The sequence below is a fragment of the Neospora caninum genome, chromosome VI (genome assembly GCF_000208865.1).
Source record: "Neospora caninum Liverpool complete genome, chromosome VI".
NCBI classification, from domain to species: domain Eukaryota; phylum Apicomplexa; class Conoidasida; order Eucoccidiorida; family Sarcocystidae; genus Neospora; species Neospora caninum.
Window position 1 is genome coordinate 3114282 of NC_018392.1, and position 21344 is coordinate 3135625.

General features: G+C 52.5%; 3 protein-coding genes across 3 annotated transcripts; 1 reads left to right on the forward strand and 2 right to left on the reverse strand.

Annotated features, from left to right (window-relative positions):
* Window positions 1-2033: 2033 nt before the first annotated feature.
* On the reverse strand, window positions 2034-5820 carry NCLIV_019170 (hypothetical protein; the record flags this gene model as incomplete). The annotated part of the gene is made up of 8 exons (XM_003882111.1): window positions 2034-2087; window positions 2584-2703; window positions 3087-3218; window positions 3612-3703; window positions 4259-4393; window positions 4919-5012; window positions 5500-5572; window positions 5738-5820. The coding sequence occupies 8 exons, from the start codon at window positions 5818-5820 to the stop codon at window positions 2034-2036; spliced, it is 783 nt and encodes a 260-aa protein (XP_003882160.1).
* Window positions 5821-7895: 2075 nt separating this feature from the next.
* NCLIV_019180 (hypothetical protein) lies at window positions 7896-14070 on the forward strand (the record flags this gene model as incomplete). The annotated part of the gene is made up of 6 exons (XM_003882112.1): window positions 7896-8964; window positions 9538-9825; window positions 10138-10232; window positions 10997-11388; window positions 12036-13441; window positions 13769-14070. 6 exons carry the CDS (start codon window positions 7896-7898, stop codon window positions 14068-14070), a joined length of 3552 nt encoding a protein of 1183 aa, XP_003882161.1.
* A 1787-nt stretch (window positions 14071-15857) lies between these two features.
* On the reverse strand, window positions 15858-20491 carry NCLIV_019190 (conserved hypothetical protein; the record flags this gene model as incomplete). The annotated part of the gene is made up of 5 exons (XM_003882113.1): window positions 15858-16092; window positions 16477-16544; window positions 16835-17293; window positions 17758-17842; window positions 18456-20491. The coding sequence occupies 5 exons, from the start codon at window positions 20489-20491 to the stop codon at window positions 15858-15860; spliced, it is 2883 nt and encodes a 960-aa protein (XP_003882162.1).
* Between the last annotated feature and the right edge of the window lie 853 nt (window positions 20492-21344).

Sequence of the window (21344 nt, forward strand, 5' to 3'; positions counted from 1 at the left end):
AGCGGTATACGCGACGCGCCCGAACCACGCGTGTCTTAAGAAAAAAGAGGTTGAAATTGTTTTTTAAAAGGCGTAGGCATGTATACAGAGAGATAGCTAATTGTGTGCATGTAGTACAACCACAGGCATCCATGTATATACGATATATACATGTATACGGGGACGGAGATCTAAATGCATTTAACTGCATGTGTCGATACATCTATAAATCTATAAATATATGCGGGATAGCGTGGATGATAAGCATGACGAGGAGGCGTTTCTTTTTGTCTTGAACGCTCCGCGTTACCGGCTTGCCCGATGGCGGTTTGAGTCGCCTGCACCAGAAGTTCTGGAGAATTTTCGCTTTTATGGCCGAGACTGTCGAGGGCGCGAAGTTGAAGCTTTGGGGGTGTCCCCCGCGTCATGCCTTCTGGTGACTCGACCCGTTTCGTCCTCGAGCGCGTCTCTCTTCATCGTTCAAGATCCCGTGATGAGAAACCACGCTCGTTTGCCCGAGATGTTTTGTAAATACACTTCCTGCGCATGTGCAATGCAAAGTGTGTGTCCTCAACATGATTAGCGGGACTGGATCAAACAAGCATCCAGTGGTTCTGAGGCTCGCCGAGAAGCTTTTTCGGGTAGCAGGCGCCGTCTGTTTCTTTCACCGGTAGACGCGAGTCGTGCCTCTGTAGCGAGGTTCCAGAGGCGGCACAGACTCCACGTGGGGAAGGAACTTTTCGCTCGCCTTTTCGTCCCGACGGGGAACTCCATTACGGTCCTCACTGCCACAGCAAAAGTGGAAATAATCCCCCGTTCGACGCAGACCCTCGGAGAGCGGTGTGCATACACTCTAGACGATGTAGATGCGAACGCCTGTTTTTGGGAGATCTTGTCGAGAGGCGATCGTACGAGCGACTCTGTTTACACTAGAGCCATATATATATATATATATATATATATATATATGGATAAATGATGACGAGGATGTGCATGCGTTGGTCTGTGTCTATGTGCATATGTATTTTTATGTATACATGCATGTGGCGAGGTCACCACAGAAGCGTTGAAGTGCAGCGACTGGAGTTGAAAGTTCAGTTTCCAATCCCTGTTTCAGATGCATGTCGGATGCTCGAAAGGCGCCCCGCTCTTTTGAGGCTCGGTTGCGGCAAGCGACAGGGCGTATCGCCGCTCAAGCGTCCGTTTCTTTCCAAACGATGAAACATTACCCCCGAGTAGATGGGTCTTTGTTGCTAGACCAGACTGCCCGTTCTTTGCGCTTTTTTCAGAGTTGCATTTGCCTTTCAGCGTAGACATGCTTGTTTTGCACGCACACATATGCCTCATCAACATTCAGTAGACCGCTGCCCCAGACGATATTGGACAGTTCGTGTACAAACATATCTGGAGGTACTTATCCCTGTAGATTTGCTTTCATGTACGTGCACGCCTGTGATGAACAACTAGGCGAGGAGTTGTATTCGCGCTTTGAAAGCTCGGCCGAAAGTTTCGGGTTCTCCAGGTGCACGAAAGTCTCTTTCTGTAGAAGCCTGTCTACTTTTCGTGGTGTTGCATTCCAGGTAGCAGGCGTGACGCTGATAACTCAACACAGAGCAGAGGTGAGAGCGGAATGCTCCTTCCCTGCGCCTCTGACCGTCTTTTTCGGCTTTTGCTCACCCTTTTTGAGCAGCTCTTCGGTATTCTGCCGCGCTTCGTTTTCTTCCTTTGTCGGAACCTTCCTTCCCTCTGAGTTTTCCTCGAAACGCTCCTATGCGGGCTCTCCACAACCGTTCCATATCTCTCACCTTCCTGTCCTGCGTCTTCTTCCTCCCCGATGCTTTCGGAATATCCTCTGCCGTTGCCTTCGCCTTTCGCCCGCCTTCTCCCCCTTGTCTTTTTCCGACCTGCTGTCTATCATCGCTCCCTGTGTGCCGCCGCATCGTGCCTCAGTCTCTTTCGTGGTCTCTCGTTTTTCCCCCCTCTTTGTGCTCCTGTATTCCTTGCCTCTCTCTCCCTGCCGCTTCTTCGTCTCCGCCTTGTCTCGCTGGCGCCCGTCAGAGCGTTTTGCCCCTGCTCCGAGTCTCCTTCAGCATCTCGCGAATTGCGGCCTGGGAGAAGCGAGAGAGATGCGAGGCGTCGCAGACGAAACAGTTGAAGAAAAGATCCGAAGTGATTTGGAGGCACTTTCTTTCCACACACACACGCACACAAAGTCGCTGTAGAGCCCTGCCGTGCCACTGCGTGTGGATGTTTTGACGCGAAGGTTTGAGAACGCGTTCGCTTGTGCCTTTCGGTATTTGCAGGACAACACTGGCGAAACGACCAGGAAACGGAATTCGGACGATAAAGTTCCCGGCAAAGAACCCCGCTCTCTACAGCTGGCGAATCGGAAGTCATGTGCAGGCTTTAGAAGCAGGGCGGCATCTGTGTGGTTTCAAGAGGGACTCTGCATCGCCATGGAGAGGTACTTAGTTCCCTCTCCTTTTTGTTCGCGTCGTCCGCCTTATTTGCGCTCAGAAACCTCCCTACGCTGAAAGGAATTGTTGTCGCGGGGTGTCTTGACACCGGAGCAAAAACAGTAAAACAAACATCCTTCAAATGTACCTGCATAGAAGGCCGCTCAAGGAGCTCGCCTGCGGTTGCGCGCTTGTGAGGATCCCGCTGAAGCATGAGGTTCGCCAGAGCCTGGATCTCCGGTGAGAAGATCTTCGGCAACGGCGCTATCTGGAGAACAGGTGACAGACACACAGCAGAAACGAGCGAAAAGGGAGGCGAACAGAGCACAGACGAAAATCGCAGGCTTTTGTCAAGGGCTAGAACAGGCACGCAACGAGGACAGAAAAACAGAGCGAAACACGCGTTTTGTACCATCAGAACAGTGCCGCTAGTGTCGCCCGTGGAACGAAAACAATGCGCAATGATACCGCAAAATATAGATGTACACCTATCTCCATTTTCATATGCATATATACATATATACACATTTATACATATATGCATATATATATATATATAGATGTATATCTGGAAAAACGGAGAAGCACAAATGGACTCTGTCCGGTAGCTCTGTATGCAGATAAAGCGTATGGATGTGAAGGGGGATTTACCGGCATATTCTGGATTTTGTAGCAGAGGTCGGGGATGCTGGTAGCCATGTGGAACGGCGTGTGGAATGTGGCCATTTCGTAGAGAACGCAGCCCGCTGCCCAGATATCGCTCGCTGTTGCGTACGGATTTCCCTGCATGTGGAGACATGAAGAGAAGCTTTTTTTAACGAACCGGACACCTGCCGCTCCGGCGGAACCCCCAGAGAGAGACGAGGAGTGGGAGCAGATGAGAACGAAAGACACGGAAAAGCCTCGGCGGGTAGCGTCTCGCCCTCCACATGCATCCACATTCTAGAAGCTTCCCTCCAGGAACAGAAGTAAATGTGAGTGCGCTGAGGAATTGGCGGAGGCGCTCCAAACAGAAAAGTTAAATACCAACGTATCGGCCTCTGCAGCGAGTCTAGATGTAGCGCAGACTATTCGAATCGTTGTACGCTTTGGAGTCATCTGTCGACGGGGTTGATGGAAGCAAGGTAACGGGAAGGCCTCGCTTTCTGAGGACTTCCTTCCGCTTTTTTCGCTCACCGCACACAACTCGGGACTAAGGTAGAACGGGCTGCCGATGAACGTTTTCGCTTGGGCGTTCGTGTGGTCCAGGAGCTTGCTGATTCCAAAGTCTGCCAGGCGGATGCGTCCGTCCCAATCAACCAGTAAATTTTGACTCTTGATATCTCCAGCCAGCGGAAAAGGAAAAAGAGAGAGGGAAACGCGTCATGGCCTTGCTCAGTCGGCAATGTCTTTCGCGTCCACATTTACATAAGCACACATGTGCATCGGCATACACCACTACCTATAGATATCTCGATGTGTACGTGGAACTTGGCAAGGGTGAGGGCGTTTCATCTGCTGAAGGAGCGGCAGGGGAAGGAAACGCGGAAAGGCAAGTGAAAAAGGAAGGATACCAGCATAACCGCTTGCGGGGAACAGGTGATGGCGGAGCATGTTGGTCGGCGCTGTGAATGTTTACTTAACCAGGACTGCCCAGCAGTTCGGCTGTGCAGTTCTTCGAATTTCACGCATATATAATGCACACGAACCCATTGTGTATCTGAAATGTCCTTGCTATTTGCCGGTGGATTTGCAGGCGTGCACACATGTGGATTCAGAGCACGCTGGCGTTTCTGGAATGGTCAACGAAGGACGAGTTCGGCGTGAAACGGTCACGCGCTTACCCCGATGAATGATTTTGTGGCTGTGGATATGTTTCAAAGCCATGAGAATCTGAGCGAACCACTTGAGTATCTGCGACTCCTTGAACGGCGCCTTCTTTCTGCTCTGTTTTTCAATCACTCCTGCCAAGTCGCCATCTGCGCAGACATTCGGATTGAAACCGTGTGCAAGAATGGGAACGTGCACCATGAGGTGCACATGTACGAGCATCTTTAGACATACGAAACGTTTCTGACGTCTGCATAGGAATAACGACGCACCAAAACTGTTTGATGCAGAGAAAAACGCACCGCTTACGCAAATTTCGTTCTGTTGCCGTGAACAGCTGACCAGAGAGTGTTTGTAAGACACTTTCAAATCGAAACGTGTGAGTTGATAAAAAGGATACAACGCGTAGAGGCAGGTTAGCGTGGGTAAGTGCCTGTTGATGTTATATGTGCTTTTCTTTCCTCCCAGAAATGCCCAAAACACAGAGGCGCGACCAGTTATCGCAAGTCATGCACCTGCAGCCCCATATACATAGTTGCATTTTAGAAAACGAGCACGTATGCACAGTTGTTGATTGTACGGGTTTATAAATGTGTGCAGAGGCTTACATCCGCACTTCCATATTTATACTTGCATATAGGCATATAGACGAATTTTGTGTTGCGCGTGCTCACCGGCACAGTAGTTCATGACGATTTTAAGGGTATTTCCATCCATAAAACTGTCCAGATAGCGGACGACAAACGGATGCTCCAGGCGGGCAAGGAGCTGCAGATGAAGAACCACCGGACACAAGATAGCCAGAGGATAAGTCTTCAGTCTGTGGGCTGTCTGACAAAGAATCGGCTCAAACGCCGCCCTTACTTGCAGCGAGAGAGCCTATCCGGTCCACGCGGCAAGCACAAACACGCACAGGCATGGGTATATATTGGTGGTTGCACAACACTATAAATGTGTATTTATGCTTATGTATACGAGTCCATTTGCGTCCTGTTCTTGTACTTGACCGTCAGCACAACAGCAACCGGCGCCTGGGTCAGAGGACTTAAATGAATACCGCTTGTTCAGCCCGCGCGTGTCTATCCTCCATTTGCCGTACCGCTGTCTCTTGCGTGTACCCTTGTGTTCACAGAACACCGCGCTTCACTGAGTTGTGTCGGCGTGGCTCGTTTGCTGGCGGAAATCGGAACCGAACTCTAGGTAAATGGCGACGAGATATCCGTGCCGTTTGAGTCTGCAGTGTTGCCGGACTAACCTGAACCTCCGTAATGCACGAGTGGCGTTCTTTGGGTGTCATTCGCGAGACATCAATGGCTTTGATCACGCATCTGCGCAGGAAGCAGAGACAGCAGAAAGTGCCGTTTTGCCGAAGATTTGGTTTTTAGTCGGACGCGGCGACTCCCCAAAGAGGCCGCTTCGTAGCGTGTGGCGAAACAGGACACGAGCTGAGGGGGGCTACCCCGCTTTGTTCCTCAATCGCGGCAAGAACTCACTTATTTCCTTCGGCGTCACGCGCAAGGAAAGCAGTCCCGTACGCTCCTTCCCCAATCGCCTGGATACAGGTATACTGGTCCATCTTTTAAAAAGTGTGGTTTACGTGGAAAGGGGAACCGAGCTAGCAGGCACACTTTGAAAGACGAGGCCGAGCTGAAGACTCCTTTCAAAGATGGAAGTAGAAGCTGACGTTACACTTATGGCGATTGCTTGTCGCTGTTTACACAACACGCTTAGGTAGGCGAACGCGGATTGCTTCTGCAAGAATGACTGCAAAGCCCTCGCAAGAACGCCGGCAAATGCGACCTTTCTGGTCTCTCCGTCAGGCCTCGCTGCACAAAAGCTTGGATTTCCTTTCCACTCCACGGTTTTTTTTCACCTAGCTGTTGCGACACTGGAAGAACGGACGAAACCGCCCGCTTCGCGTTCTCCCTTGGGAAAGAACGAACAGTCGAAAGCTCCTCGTGGCTTCACATGTCTTCGGCTGTGTCAGTACCAAAAGGAAATCCGTTCTTCTTAGTGACCGTGTCAGTTGACGGGTTGCCCAAAGATGTAGACGAACGAAACTATCATGGCAAGCTACACGTACTTGGCAACGCATGCAACCACATATGCATACAGATGTGCATATGCATCTCTTTCGTAGGTTTTAACGAAAAATCAAAACTATAGTTCTGGCGTACCAACAATGGCAATATGAAGCAGGACTTATTCTTCACGGGCACCAGCCCAGTCAGCGACCGCTAACTCCAATTTGGACTCCCAACAGGTCGCCCGTTTCCAGAAATTACGCTTGCCACAGTAATGACGAGAAAACTGCAAAAATATTCGCGGAGAGAAACACAGCTGCAAAAACTCTGGTAACAGTTCGAATGCCTGAGGCAAGGGGAACACGGGGTCACAACCTCTTGGCGTGATGGACCCGCACACCGATATTCTCGCCTTTTCACATGTATATCTCTGAACGAAGCTGCATATACACGTAAATAACTATTTATATTTATATGCATGACAACGAGGCTGAGGCTAGGGAAGAAATTGCGCTGTTTTGCTCCTTTGATTCGTTGCGTTGTTCTTGTTCTGCGGAAAGTCGAATCTCGACCTCACTGGCACACAACACTAAGGATTCTTTTGGAGGCTATTCGTTTCGTTTCACTTGCATATCCATCCTGCAAAACGAGAGTATCGCATCCCCCCTTTAGTTAACAGATCAAACTTTTACGTGTCTCTGCTGCCTGGCCGGTGTGACTGCATGTGCGTTCTTAGAAAAAAACCTGTCTACTGTTTTTGCTCCATGAGAAACATGCATGTTGTAGACAGGAAAATCAATGGATCTTTCCAACTCTCCCGTTCGATCAATACGCGTATGGAGGCAAATCGCCGTCTCTTCCTGTATCCCTCCAGATACTTCACCTGCTGGCGTTCGGGTTTTCGTGTCCGTGTATGTATTTTCATTCATTCACAGCATTTCGTCAAACTACGGAGAGGATTCAGAGATGATGCTAAGCAGGAAAACGCGTAAAAATGGTCCGCCTTCTTCACCTTCTGGACCAGCGAGAACAACTTTCCTGGGCCGTCCTTCTCGGATATTGCTGTGTACGAGTCTCAGCGATGCCGCTCGAGCAGCTATACCCCACGCATCGCAACGCGGTCTCTTTCTTAGCGTGTCTTCTCGCTCGCACACCGAGGGAAAGAGTACGCCTTCTTACATCCGTTTAGGGGAAAAACTCTGTAGAAAAGTGTGGTTTTCTTCTCGAGTGACACGTGGGGGGATTAGGACACCCGCACCTTTTCGCGTTGACTCGAGAAGACACTCCAGCGAGAAGAGCATCGGCATCCACGATATCTTTGCTTTTCACGAAGTCGAGCAGCCCCGTTTTTTTCTTCTCGAGCTTTTCCTTTTCAGCTTCATTTTTTTGTATCCCTACATTCCCTTCTCCTTTTCCTCTCCAGATCCGCTCTTCCCACCAACACGATGTAGAGACACTCCGCGACACTCGACTCTTCCGCTCCCGCGTGCCGCGGTAGACTCACGCGCTGTTCGTTCTCCTCTTCTGTTTCGTCTTTTCGCCTCGCGCCTTCCAGTTTCTCTTCTTTTTACTTCCTTTTTCCCCCCTTTTTCCTGCTCTTGCGTGGGACCTTCCGACCACCGACAAAATGCGATCTGGGCGCTTCCTCGTCGGCCGGCGTGGCGGCGGCTCTTCGCCGCCCGAGAACTCTCGGCAGTTTTGTCTCGGCTGCAGCCTCTTCAAAGGAAAAGCTTCCGACACTTTCTCACCTAGAGAGTCATCTCTTTCCTCTCTTAACCTCAGGCGTCTGCGGGCGGAGTCTCCCCGAAAACTCTCTCCTCCCTCTCCGGTTGCTCCTCCTCAGCCCCCTAGCCTGTCCCAGTTTGCCGCTTCTTCCTCTTCTCTCTTCCTTTTCTCTTGTCGTTGCCCGGCCTTCCGGTTCTCTCCTTTTCGTCCCTTTTCTTCCAACGCGTTCGCAGCCTGGAGGGCGCCTCCCGTTTTGCACCTTCGAGGCGTCCAAGCCGCTCGGCAGTTCCTTCCGGAAGTCAGCGGCGAGGACGCGTTCCCGAACAGCCTCAAATTCGAAGAAAAGCTGCCTCTCCCTCCTAATGACGGAGGCGCCCTAAGAACCGAGCTGCAGGCAACCCCCGCCGTCACGCGTTCTCGATCTCGACAGGAGACTTGCGACACCGTCGACGGCCTCTCTCACTCCTCTCCGGATGCGTGCTCGTCCTTCTCTCAACGGTCTCCTGTCTCGCCTCATTCCATCCTCGGGGGAGAAAGTGACGAATTGTACACGGAGACAGAGATTGGTGCAGGCGCCTTTGTGTCTGAGCGCCCGTGGAAAATGGAAGGCGTGATCCGCTACAGAAGCGAAGATTTCGTCGTCAGAGAAGTCGGCGAAGACGGCAGAGTGTGCCCTCTCGATCTCGGGTGTAATGACACCTCAGGGCTAGAGCTCATCGACGCGAGACGCGACGCAGTCCTACGTTCTCTCCTCGCCCACCGCGAAGCCGCGCGTTCTGCTCGTGCGTCTTCTTTCGAGGTTTCAACAGTCTCTTCTCGCTCTTCCCCCGAGTGCGGCGCGGCCGCGGAGGAAACTCCAAACCACGCTTCGAACTTTGAAGAACCGATGAGCCGAGATGCCATCGAAAAGGAAGTCGCTGCTCTTTTCTCCGTGCGCTTCATCCTCACCAAACACAACCGCGAAACGCCGGGTAGGTCGCGAAGCCAGAGAGAGGTTGAAAAGAGATGCGAACGGGGGAAGAAAACGCTGAAATAACCAATGTTGGACGTGGAGAGAGACAGTGGGAGGGGGGCAGAGGACGAAGGAGGAGCCGAGAAAACAACTGGCGGAGTTGAGTGCGCCTACCCTTTCTCTTATCTCGGCTTTTCACGTGTGGGTGGTTTCTCTACTCGCCTGTGGCGAAAAACGGGTTCTTTGCTTTCTTTCCACTCCTTGCTTGTCTTGCACAAACCTCAGATACATTTATCTTGAAGTCGTGTATATTAAATGAGCTTCCTATATTTCTACAAACTACCCTTTTCTGGGGTGTATATACACAGCGACTTGGACTGCTGCTAACACAGTGAACGGACGCGGAGCATTTACAGGCTTTGAGGTGTCGTAGACCAAATTATGTCATATTTAGTTCTCAGCTCCACAAGATTTCCTCTACACACAGAGGCACGTGGTCATGAAAAGCACAAGAGAACTTGGATATCCGGGGAACAAAAACATTCAAATCTCCGATCTACACCCGGCACTTTTCTTCTCTTTGCTTTCTCAGAAGCCATCGAGGCTCTCGCTCGGGCCACGGGAATCGACGTCAAACGCTTTTCATTCGCAGGCATGAAAGACAGACGTGCTGTCACTTCACAATGGGTAGCCTGCTCCAACCCTCTTCCTCTTCCTCCTCTCTCTTCTTCTTCTTCTCCATCTTCTTCTCCTTCTTCGTCTCCCCCTCCCTCTTCTCCTTCTCCTTCTTCTCTCGCTTCTTCTCTCCCCCATCTGGGGAGAGACAGCGAAGGCTTGGCGATGAAAAGACAAGATCGGTTGCGCCGCGAGAGAACACCAGGTGCTCTCTCGCTTCCGTCTTTTCTCTCGGGTTCGACAGATGCGAGCGTCTCTGGGTCTTCTTCGCCTCCCTCCCCCCCGTCCTCGTCGATCGAGCTTTTGCCGGCTGAATCTCCACGCGCCGGCGAGCTCAAGACCGAACCTCTCTCGCCAAGTGGCCCCCCCAAAACAGTCCTCTCAGAGTCTTCTTTTCCTTTGTCTCCTTTGTCTCCAGCACCTTCCGTTTCTCTGTCCAGCTTGCCTGCGCGCCGCCGCGGCTGCTCGGACTCACTAGGGAAGTCTCAGGACACTTCCGACTCACGTCTGTCTTCAGCGCCTCTTCAGGAAGCGACAGAATCGCCGGAAGAGAAGCTGTTCACTGCCGAGCTTGCAGCGAAAGCCATGAGTCACCCGTCCTGGGATGCCTGTGTAAGCGCGGACGCGAGACGCTGCGTCTCTACTACAGCCGAGTTCCTCCTCATTCCACAGACAGATACACACACTGTCTTCGTTCTCACCGTTCATTGTTTCTCTTCATGTACAAATAGATCTGCATATTTTATATGGCTTAGTGGTTCTTGCTCGTTTTCTCTCTCCTTCGTCGCCAGCAGTGCGTCATTCCACAAGGAATGTATGTGTGTGCGTTTGCGAGGATATCTTTTTAGCTTCGTTTATACAGTCCATATCTCTTCAGGGGTATGAAGCCTTGTCCTGATAAGATGCAACGGCCTCTACGGCACAAAGGAGTGCAAACAGCAGACGGGTTCCCCCCCTGCGCGTCAACTTCCAGAGTCGTCCGCGACGACACATCCGCATGCAGGCTTCCACTCGCGCGTGGAAAAACATGCATTCACATACATTTCCACATCCTGATGCATCTTCGTATCTCTACGTTTGCACGTATCTGTATCTCGCTGCGTATACTTGTATATATCTATCTGTATCTGCATAGTAGCTATATCTCGTTATATGTGTTTTATCTCTTTGTCTCTCTATCTCTGTCAATAGGTACGGAGGTGTGCACTTTGGTGGTTCGGTCGAGTTTGGCGGGCGGTGTTTCGGTCGGTTCCAGTCGGGAAATACAGACAAAGTTCTTTGTGCTGTTCACCAGCATGCTGGACTACTGACGGCAGCTGAAAATGCGTTTTCGAGCGTTTGACGCTTCATTCGTGTGGGCATGTTTGTTTCCGCAGGTGTCCTGGAGCCGTTTCGAGCTCGGCGAGGTTCATCTTGGATGTCTCGGAGGAAACCGTTTCTCCATTCTTCTTCGGAATGTGCGCCTCAAAAACCATCAAAACGGGAAACCGTTACCCGCATTATCTTCTGCCTCTTTGGCGTCGCCTGCTTGCGCGTCTCCTGGAGTGGATGAGCCTGTTTCTTCTCCGTCCTCTGCGTTTTTAGGCGCATCTTCCACGTCTGCTGTCGGCGCTTCCTCTGGCGCCTGTGAACCTTCAACCGGAATGCCCGATTCCACAAAAGAGACGAATCGCCTCGCCTGGGAGCTCGCGGACGAGCAGAGCCTGCTGCATGCGACTGAAGAGGCGGCTGAGACGATGCGACGGTCCGGCTTCATCAATTATTTCGGGTAACAGCGAATGCTTCTCCTTCCATCTCTCCTCTCTGGCGCGCCTCTCGCCAACGTCTACATATGCCTCTTTCTCTCTCTCTCTCTCTCTATATATATATATATGTATTAATTGTATGCAGCGTTTTATTTCAAGTGTTTGTGTGTTTGCTCTCGTTATATATACATATATGTATATTTGCACGTGGTAAAAAAATATAAATGCACATCTGTAGATGTGGTTGCATGCATGCACGACTGATTCATTCTTCTTATGCGCGCTTCCGAGCGAGGCGCGGGAATCTTTGCACATGCGAAGACTCGCCGACCTCCACACGGCGCTCCGATGCGAATTCGTCGACGTTGTCTCTGAAGGCTCAGTCAGATGGACAGAGGAACTCACAACTTGGTTGTTTTGACGCTGAAGGATGACTCCCAGCACTGTCCACGTAAACGAGAAACCAAGTGCTGATCATTATTGTCAGTGCCTGCCTAATGGCCGTAGACATCTCTCTGCCTGGTGCTCAATTTACGTGGCCGTGTCTTTCGTGCCTGTCTGTCTGTCTGTTTCTCCGTCTCTCTGTTTCTCTTTCTCTCTCTTTTTGTGGATTCGCCCGTTTCCTTTTCTCATCTTTTTTTGACTTATCCGACCTCTGATTCGGGTTCAGGCCTCAGCGCTTCGGAACAGGAGCTCGCCCCAGTCACCACATTGGTCGAGCGCTTCTTCATCGACAGTTTGCGCGAGTTTGCAATTTAATCATGAAAATTCCAGACGCGCTTCCGTCCAGGGTGCCTCGCCGTGGAGGTTCTTCCGTCTCGAGAGGGCCCCGTTCGAAACACGACGAAAAAACGCTTCCCGCCTCACACCCTCAACTTGATTCGCCGTTCCCTCTCCCTTCTTCCTTCTCGTCTTCCTCTCCGTTCGAAGGTCAAGCTGGCGGCGCGTTTCAGGCGGCGCAGGAGGCGTTTTGGGCCGGCGAGTTTCGACGAGCGCTCGCACTGTTGCCTCGACAGTGTCGGCAAGAGCGACAAATTCTGCGCGTTCTCGCGGCGTCGCCACCCCCAGCCTGGCGCAAGCCTTCTGCGTCGGGGCGACGAAAGGCGGAGGAAGTCCCAGATCTGAAGAGGCAAACGGAAGCCGAAGGAGACGAACTCAAAAAAGCGCGGGGAAGCACGGACAAAGAAGAGACAGTGGGGAGCACAGAGGACCCGAACTGTGAGGCCTCAGAAGAGCTGGAGTGCGTCGAGGCCGTGGAACTCGCCGCTGCGTCAGGCGCAGTTTCAGAGGGCCTTGCCCGCAGGGTGGCGGCGACAGTCTCCTTCTCTTCGTCTGCCGTTCGACCCAAGCGCAGTGAATCCATGCATGCGCCTGTTTGGACGTCTTCGCCCGCTGCGCCGCCTTCCTCAGGCGAGAGAGAGATGCACGGCGCAGGCCTGGCTCGGCGCGAAGAGGTGCTCAAGGCCGTCCGGAGCATTCCCCGTCTCCAGAGACTGATTTACGTGAAGGCGTATGCGTCGTATCTCTGGAATGCGTGTGCGACAGAGAGAGCGCGGGTGTATGGTCTCTCGAAGCCGGTCGTCGGCGATCTGGTGCTAGAGAGGCCGGAGCACGCGGCGCAATCGCAAGAGCGAGGAGAGATCTTGGACGGAACCCTGGAAGAGAACCAAGGAGTGCATCCGCGGGAAGAAGACCGGGAAACGACCGAGAACGCTAAACCTCCAGCTCTTGAAGCAACAAGACAACCCACATCCAAGGAACACGCCCGTCACACTCGCCCTCAACCGTCCGCTTTTTCCTCTTCTTCTTTGCCATCCTTCGCTTCATCTTTTCCTTCTTCATCGTCATCTTTGTCGTCTTCCTCTTCGTGTTTAACGCGAACTGGAGAAGAGCGGCCAGGGTGTCAGAGAGTTCGCGTATTGAAAAGCGAAGAAGAGTGCCGCCGGTTTTCGATCGAAGATGTCGTCTTGCCTCTGATAGGCGCCGGAATGGTTTTCCCCGAAAACAAAGTCGGCGAGTTTCTCCGAGCGCTGATGCGAGAGGAACACCTCTGTGAGCGTCTGTATCGGCGAGAAGGTGAGTGCACGAGAAAAGTGTCCTTTTTTCTACGGGGGAAACGGTTCTTCCTTTTCGAGCAGCAGCGCCTTAAAATACTGCTTTGATCGACCAGTGAAAACGCTCTCACGAGTCGCTCAACCTCCTCCCTGTTGCGACTCTCGAGCGTGGTTTTTGCCCTTTTCGTGGACAGACTGCGTGCATGCGTCTTGTGCGCAAGAAAGAACAGAGATGCGCCGACCCAAGGAGACGTGCAATGCGTGGATATGCGGCGGGTGATGCCGAGAACAACCGCACTCACTGCCTGTTTGTCGATCTTCTCTCTCTTGCCAATCTCTCTTTCTGCAGAAGAACTGTTTCTCGATGCGTCCTACCGTCCCCTCCTTGCTTTCCCTCGCGATTTTTCCTGCACGCTTGACTCCTCTTCAGCGCAGGATTCTTCCTCCTCGTCTTCTGACTCTTCTGGTTGGGGATGTGTGTCTAGCCCCGTGCCGCCGTTCAATCTCCGTCTCGACTTCACACTTCCTCCCGGCGTTTTCGCTTCGGCGTTGATTCGGGAATTCACGCAGGTTCCCTTTGAGCACCCCTTCAAGCAGCGAAAACGCGAGCGCCGCGAGTTGCCTCGCGCGCCGAGAACGTCGCCGACATGAAACGACCCTAGCGCCGTTTCCTCTTCTCTCGCAGGCTGCGCCGGTGATGCGTCTCCCGGCACCTACACTCCATCGCCCGGCGCTTCGGATCAATCCAGTCGGGCGGAAACTGCAGTTTCCCACCTTTCGCCTCCGCTCCCTTCACTCGTGCTGCCTGTCGATACTGTCCTTTTTCGCTCCGGTCCAGTGCGTGGACTGTCGACCTGTGTGAAAACATTCGCCTACATACATCGATAAATACGTTTGTTTGGATATGCATATGAATATGCATACGCAGTGCATATACGGGCATTTGTCTATATCCTAGTGGGCGTTTTTGTGTGTGGAAAGTCGTGTAGGGGGAACTTGCTTCGATTAAGTCAATGCATCGGTGACTTGACGCCGTTTTCGGGTGACTTTTTTCCTTTTTGATTTGTGCGAACTCTCTCAAAACGTCTTGGAAAGCTCCAAGGCGAGGAAACCTTGCCTCTGCGCCCCACCAAACTGAACTGGCCCGTATAAAGGGGGGAAGCGTTAGAAAGGCGCTCGGACCACCACTGGAAATGCCAAGCCAGAGCTCCTGCATGCATTTCCATCACGTACATATATATATATATATATATACTTGCACAGCGTATATCCCGCATGATAGAATTTGATGTATCGACACAGTTCCCAACGGAGTTTTCTGTCTTGTGATGTTTTCTCAGCAAGGGGGAAAATGCGATTCAGAAACAGCCAACGGTTCTCTTTGAGCGACGCTAACGATGAAGTGCTTGCTTGCATATATAGAATACGTTTACAAATATATATATATATATATATATATATATATATATATATAATCATGTAGATACATGTACGCATACACACTTGCATGTGTGTGCACGTACACACGCAAGTGAAAAAATACGTGGGTATAGATACCCATTCGCAAAAAAGAAAATACCCACATATTCCGTTCGCGGGGGTTGCCACCGGCGAGAGAGACGGCACAGCTAACTCAGCTGAACTCATTTGGTCGTGGAAAACGCCGCAGAAATGCGGATCGTCCTCGGAGAAAAAGGCGACACGGCGTATGTCGTCCTCTGCATTCCTCCCCTCTTTGTCTTTGCCCCCCTTTTCTCCAGCTGAAAACAGAGAGGCGGGGGAGGGGAGAGAAACGATGGCAGCTGAACCAAGGGGACGAAGGAAACTATGGAGAGCAGGGAGAAAAAACATCTTTTTCCTGAGACAGGTTCGCATGCGGGTATCCGTTTCTGCAATCCCTTTGGTGTGTTCTTTGCAGCCGTCAGCGTCTAAGACACAAAAACGGGTTGTGCTGACTGCCAGAGTAAAAGATCCCTGCGCAGGACTGCAGAGATGCAGATTAAAAGGAAAACGGAGACAGGAGAGAAAGAGAAACAGTCCTTGTCTTTTAATCGAACGAGAGAAGTGTTGTTGCGGTGGAACAGGCGACAAAGAGAATCCCGAAACGCGCATGGCCTTCTCAGGCATGGTCGCAGGACTGAAGAAGACAGGAGACGAGGTCGGTGAGAGAGGAAGAAGAAAAGGCACGAATGTGTCGCTCTCCGTTTGTCTCGCCCATCTCGGCCGTTCCGTGGAGAGTCGGACCGTTAAAGGTGCACTTTATGCGCCTGCAAAAACCAACACATCTCAAGGCAGAGATCGCACAGATGAGACTCGTAGAGGAGTGTGTCCCCCGATATAGACCGCGCTTCTGGTTTCCCCGCTGTCCACCCTCGTTTCTTGCTTTTCTCTCCCTTCTTCTCTGCCGTGTCTCTTCTCTTTTTCTCTCTCTGTGGCGCTCACACGTTGTCTCCGTCTTCGCAACGCAGCTGTCTGCTGTCGCAGTTTGCCTTTTCATCCTTCGCCTCGCCCCTCTCTGATTTTTCACTCTCTCCTCGTTCTTCTCTCGCCTCGCTTCTCGCGGCCGACTGCGCGTCAAGCAGAGACTCGGGAAGGCCTTCGCAAGTGCCCACGTCGTCGATCAACGCCCAGGACGGTCCACGCGGCGAACGAACATTCCACAGCGACAACACCCTAAAGAAAGAGAAACCGAAAAAGGGAAATACACCAACAAGAGGACGAGGCGCCGATAAAAAAGGAAACGGAGAAATCAACGAGAGAAACGCAAAAGAAAGCGCTCAAGAGGACTTCGTGTGGCGGCACAATGAAAGACAGTGTGTGTATAAAGACGCGACAGCGCGAGAACGCACACAAAGAAGAAAAAAAGCGAGAAACGTCTTCATCGAAGAAAAAAGAGCACACATCGAATGAACCGAGAACGGCGACAATGGAGGGGCTCGGCGAGGAGATTGATCTGCCTCCCTGGAGAGACGACGACACTCACTGGAAAAAAAGAAAGACTTTCTTCCGTTCCCTCAGTAGCCTATCCTTTTTTCTTCTCGGGACCAACAAACTCACACAAATGATTTGCGCTGCGAGCGCGCAAAGCGAACCTCCGGCGCCGAAAGAAAGAACGACGGACAGCCCTGAAATTAAAAACGAAGAAACGGAAAGCACCCCACGCAAGGTAAACAGCAGACATATCGTGATGCGCTATATAAAAATAGAACTATGCATGCACTCATAAAACACAGACAGCTATATACAAATACATGTACATATATATATATATACATATCTTTACATAGATATCGATATTTGCATACACTTCACGTTGGACATACTCATATACATACACATATATATATATATATATATATATACATTCGTATAAGGGCACATGCCATGCGCGTGTACAAGATGTGCGAATTCTTACCAGAACAGTTGCTTTAACTTCGAGGAAAATGGACTCTCTGTGAGTGTCGCTGGACATGTCAATTCGGATATCGTAGGGAAGGCCCGTTTCGGTGCATCCATTGATCCATCTTGCTTCGAAATCCACCACGGTGTCCCCGTCTGCACGCTCTTGTTCAGCCTCGATTTCACCTGCAGCCTCGCTGCGGTTTCCAGGGGTCGAGGCGGGAGAAAAGAAACTCAGGGGAGAGTCAAAGCCTTCGTCAGCCTTTCCCTCTGGGGCAAGTCCCAAGCGGCCAGGCTCCAAGGACAGCGAAGAAGACGCAGAGGAAGCGCCCGTAGGGCGACAAGAAGAAAAGGTACACAGAGAAGGAGACGAAAAGGAGCAAGACGCGAGAGACAGGCAAGGAAGAGAACCCTGAGACAGGAGAGTGGAATCGGGTGGACGGCGGCCTCGGCCCATCCAACAGTAAGGTCCGTCCTGCAAAGAAGCAAGAACAAAGAACCACAAAAAATGCGAGAAACACTCGAAAAAAGGTGCGGACAAACACAAAACACAACAAACAAAATCGGTTCCCGCGCATCGCTTTTTTGAATTGTGAGCTGTGCCGCGTGTGAAAGCAGTTGAGGAAGCAGAGAGAGAGACTCTCTGGAGAAAAAAGAGCGCCGACAAAACAGCGGCGACAACGTGGAGACAAAGATTCGATGCACAAGGGCGAAAATCTTCCTTTCTTGGCTGAGGTCCAACCATCCGACGGAGAAGCACGAGAATGGGGGGAGAAACAAGTGCAAGAAAAGGAAAAGAAGCAGCACGCGAAAGAGAGAAGAAAAGCGGAACAGAGAGACAGAAACAACCACGAAATGAACACGCAGAAAGACGGGGATAACGGTTCTGACGCGGAGGACAATAGACAGAGACCAAGGCCCGCAGTGGACGCGCTTTACCTTTCGAAGCTCAGAGACGGAGATATCGTAGCGCCTTTCCAAAATTTCGGGAAGGATTTTTGTGAAGGCAATCCACTCGCCTCGCCTGGAAGTCAAAACATGCGAGCAGCGAAACCCGATAAATGAGAACCCGTGTTCGCACGAGCACGAGAGAGCGAATGGAGACACACTTCAAAATACAAATGTAAGTGTGATCTAGTCTACTTCAGCAAAACGGAACGCGTCGCTTTCCCGGTCGCACAGGGCTTCTCTTTTCTGTGGTAGGTCACACGCCACCCTTTTTCTTCCTTTTTATCCCAACGCAGTGAGGCTTGTGCGGCAACTTTGAGGCACAGCTCTCGAAAGCTCGAGACTGTCGCTCCTTCTCTCTCGCTCGCGCGCGCGGAAAGACGACACCCTTTCCTTCTCCAAGCGGATCTCAAGACGAAGCATGACCCCCCCCCTCTGCAGCCGCAAAAACTGCTTCACGTTTTTTGTCGTTTTGCTACGTCTGGCTGCGACACGCGTTTCAGGTTTTTTTTCGAGCGCGCGCACGCGCGATTTCGCACAAATTGAAGCGTCCAGTCGGCGCCTCTCTGTTCGCGACGCTCCCAACCAACCACAATTTATCACCCTCGAAAAGAAAAATAAACACCTCTCGTACAGTCTCGCTTCTCTAGAAGAGGAAACGTTCTTCCCCTTCGACACTCAACGCTCACCTGCCGACGTTCAGTTTCTCGTCGATCCAGTCCGGACACCTCTCAACGAGAGAAGGGAGAAGTGCACGGAGAGCCTGAACTGCGGGATCGTCGTGGAGGTCTCCTTCGCTCTTCTCGCCGCGCATCCACGCGCTTCTCTTTCTGCCTTTTCCTGCGTCCTCCTCTTCTCGCTCGCACATCAGCACCTCCTCTTCACCAGGAGGAAAGCAATCCTGCACAGAACGCTTCGCTTCCTCTTCTTTCTCGCGTCGTGCCTCTGCAATGCATGCATCGCTGGTTGCGTTCACGGTGCCAGAACCCCCCTCGGCTCGTTCTCCTGCGGCGCTCGACGCCTCTGGTGTCACCGGACTCGCTTCCTCGAATCTCTCTGCGCCTTCGGGATCCACCAACAACTCCGGAGAAACGCCCACTGCGCGCAGGGCGGCTTGAGCGTCGCGGATGAGCGTCTGACACCGGAGAATCTGCAACACGCGACTCACGGTGCCCTCGCGTTCTTCGATCTCTGCCGCCGCGTTCGCAAGGCCAGGCTGTCCCCCTTCTTCCTCGGGCGGGACTCTTGCGCCGAAAAAATCTTGCTGTCCAGGGACAGGTTCGTCTCTTCTTCGCGTGTGCTTCGTTGCGTCTTCGGACCTGGAGTCCGTCTTATCGCAATCGCTCAATTGCATTTGCTGCGTGCAGGCATGCTCGTCTCCGCAGAGTCGCCCTTCGTCCTTTGCCTCGTGGCCTTCTTCTTCCCACAACACGAGTTCCCCCTGACTCTCTGTCAGGTCTGCTTCCTTCTCGTCCTCCGGTGTATCGACCGCTGAACACTGCATGCCGCTCTGCTTTCCTTCGCGCCTTTCCGAGGCGCGTGTTCGTCTCTCCTTGGCATTCTCCGGAACGGCGCGGGAGTCTCCAACCCCCCCGAGAGGGCCCGGCAGCGACGAGGAAGAATTCGAGGCAGCGCAGGACGGAGCACGAGAAGCGGAAGAGAGAGGTTCCTGAGAGGCCAGAGAAGGCGAAGCAGAGAAGGAATTCCACGACTGGTTCGTCCCCAATTCGGCGGTTCCACTCTGGCCACTGTCTCGCTTCTTCTCGAACACAGAAGGGCCCTCTTTGCTTCGCCAAGAGGACTCTCGGAGTCGGAAAGACTCTTTGGCTTCCTCATCTTCTCTCTTCGCCTCTCGGGGTGGTGTCGCGTGATCTCCAAGATTGCGAATTTGTGCTTCGCTCCGCTTCGAAAACTTCCCTCTCGTCTGGTTCGATAAGACGGCTTGGACGACACTGACGCGCGAAAGATCTTGCTGGCGACGGGGGCTTTCCAAAGTCCACCAGCAAGACGAAAAAGGGGAGTCGGAAGAGGAGGAAAACGGAGAGTCAGAAACGGCCGCGGGAGGCGAGGCGACGGAACGCGATGGACGGAAAACATTCGATGCTGCGTGATGCGGGGCCGGAGACGAGCAAGGAAAGGCAGGTCCAGGCGACGAGGAAGCACAAGATGAAGGGAAAGAAGACGCGGAAGAATGGCGCTCGCCGGAGCGGTTTCTGATGCCCGACCTGGAGCCTTGCTTTGGTCTCGTGCCTTCGTGCACCACGCCCTTCTTTGAAGCCTTTGCCGAGACGGCCCAGTCCGCCAAGAGGCGCCGCGTCAGCTCCTCCCCTGTGGAACGTTTTCTCACCTCTGCAACTGCGGGAAATGGGAGTGAGGGCTTCCCGGGAAACGAGGCAAAAGAGGCAGAAGACGGCACCTGAACCGACGCAGCGAGGGGCGGACGCGAGGCAGAAAGCGAGGAAGAAGGCCTCGCAGGCTGCGAAGAAGACAGCTGGAGATTTTGGTAGGACGCGGGAGAGAGGGGCGAAGAATCGGGAACCGCGAGGGAAGGAGAGACGGCACTGCGGCACGAAGCAAGTTGGGAGGACAAGCTGGCGCAGGTGTAGGGCGTTTGAGAAAAGAAAGAGCAAGAGACACCACGAGGCGAGGCTTCACCAGACGCCGTGGGGGAGTGAGGAGCGGCCGCCGAGGAGAACGACGAGGGGGAAGAAATTGTCATCGCCATCTTGGAAGTTTGATTTCGGTTCATTTCCAGCTACACCCGAACAACGGAGTCCATGGTTTTTCAATTCGACACTACACAAGTCGTCCGTACCTTAGAGAGCCAGCTGTGGAGAATTCCGCACGCGAGAAAAGGCCTTCTGACGCGAATTATCGTGGAGCGGTGGCCCTCGAAGCAGTTGATTAATCGGATCGACACGCGGTCCTGCTTTCCGGCCTCTGCTTGTGAAGTGTTTCTTCCAGCTTGTGTCTCGAAAAGAAAAGCTTTCTGTTGAGGGTCACCTCCCCAATGCTTTGGACTTTTGTGAGTATTTCTCCCAACTCGCCGTGGAAAAAAGAACGAAAAGGCAACAGTCGAGGAAAGGATCACGGGAGTTTGGGGCTGAGAAAAACGGAACACCGGAAACGGCTGCGAACGCCCAGGGCAAATCCGGCCGAGAAAGCGCGATTTTTTAAAAGCTGACAAAGGAGCCTTCGCCACTCCGTTCCACTGGTGTTTTAGATGCAGGATAAAATGGTTAGGTCCACGTTACGCGTCGATGTTTCTTTTCACAAGTCACAATGATCTAGCCGCGTGTGTCCCGCTGACGCGAGAAGGGCGCCGCGAAAGGGGAGCGAGCACGGAAACAAACAGCTCGGCGGTTTGTGCGGACGCAGGGAAAGAGTGCCTGTCAAATAACGGGGGAAATGTGCATTTTCTCCGGACGGAAAGGTCGCGAGAGATTTCTGCTCGAGAGGAACTCCTCCGCTTGGCCATGTGCGGAAAGCGCGACTTGCCATTTGCCGACTTGCGGCTGTTTGTCTTTAGATTCGAAGCATGTGCGTGGGAGGCCGCCGCCGGGACGGTGAGAGGGGCG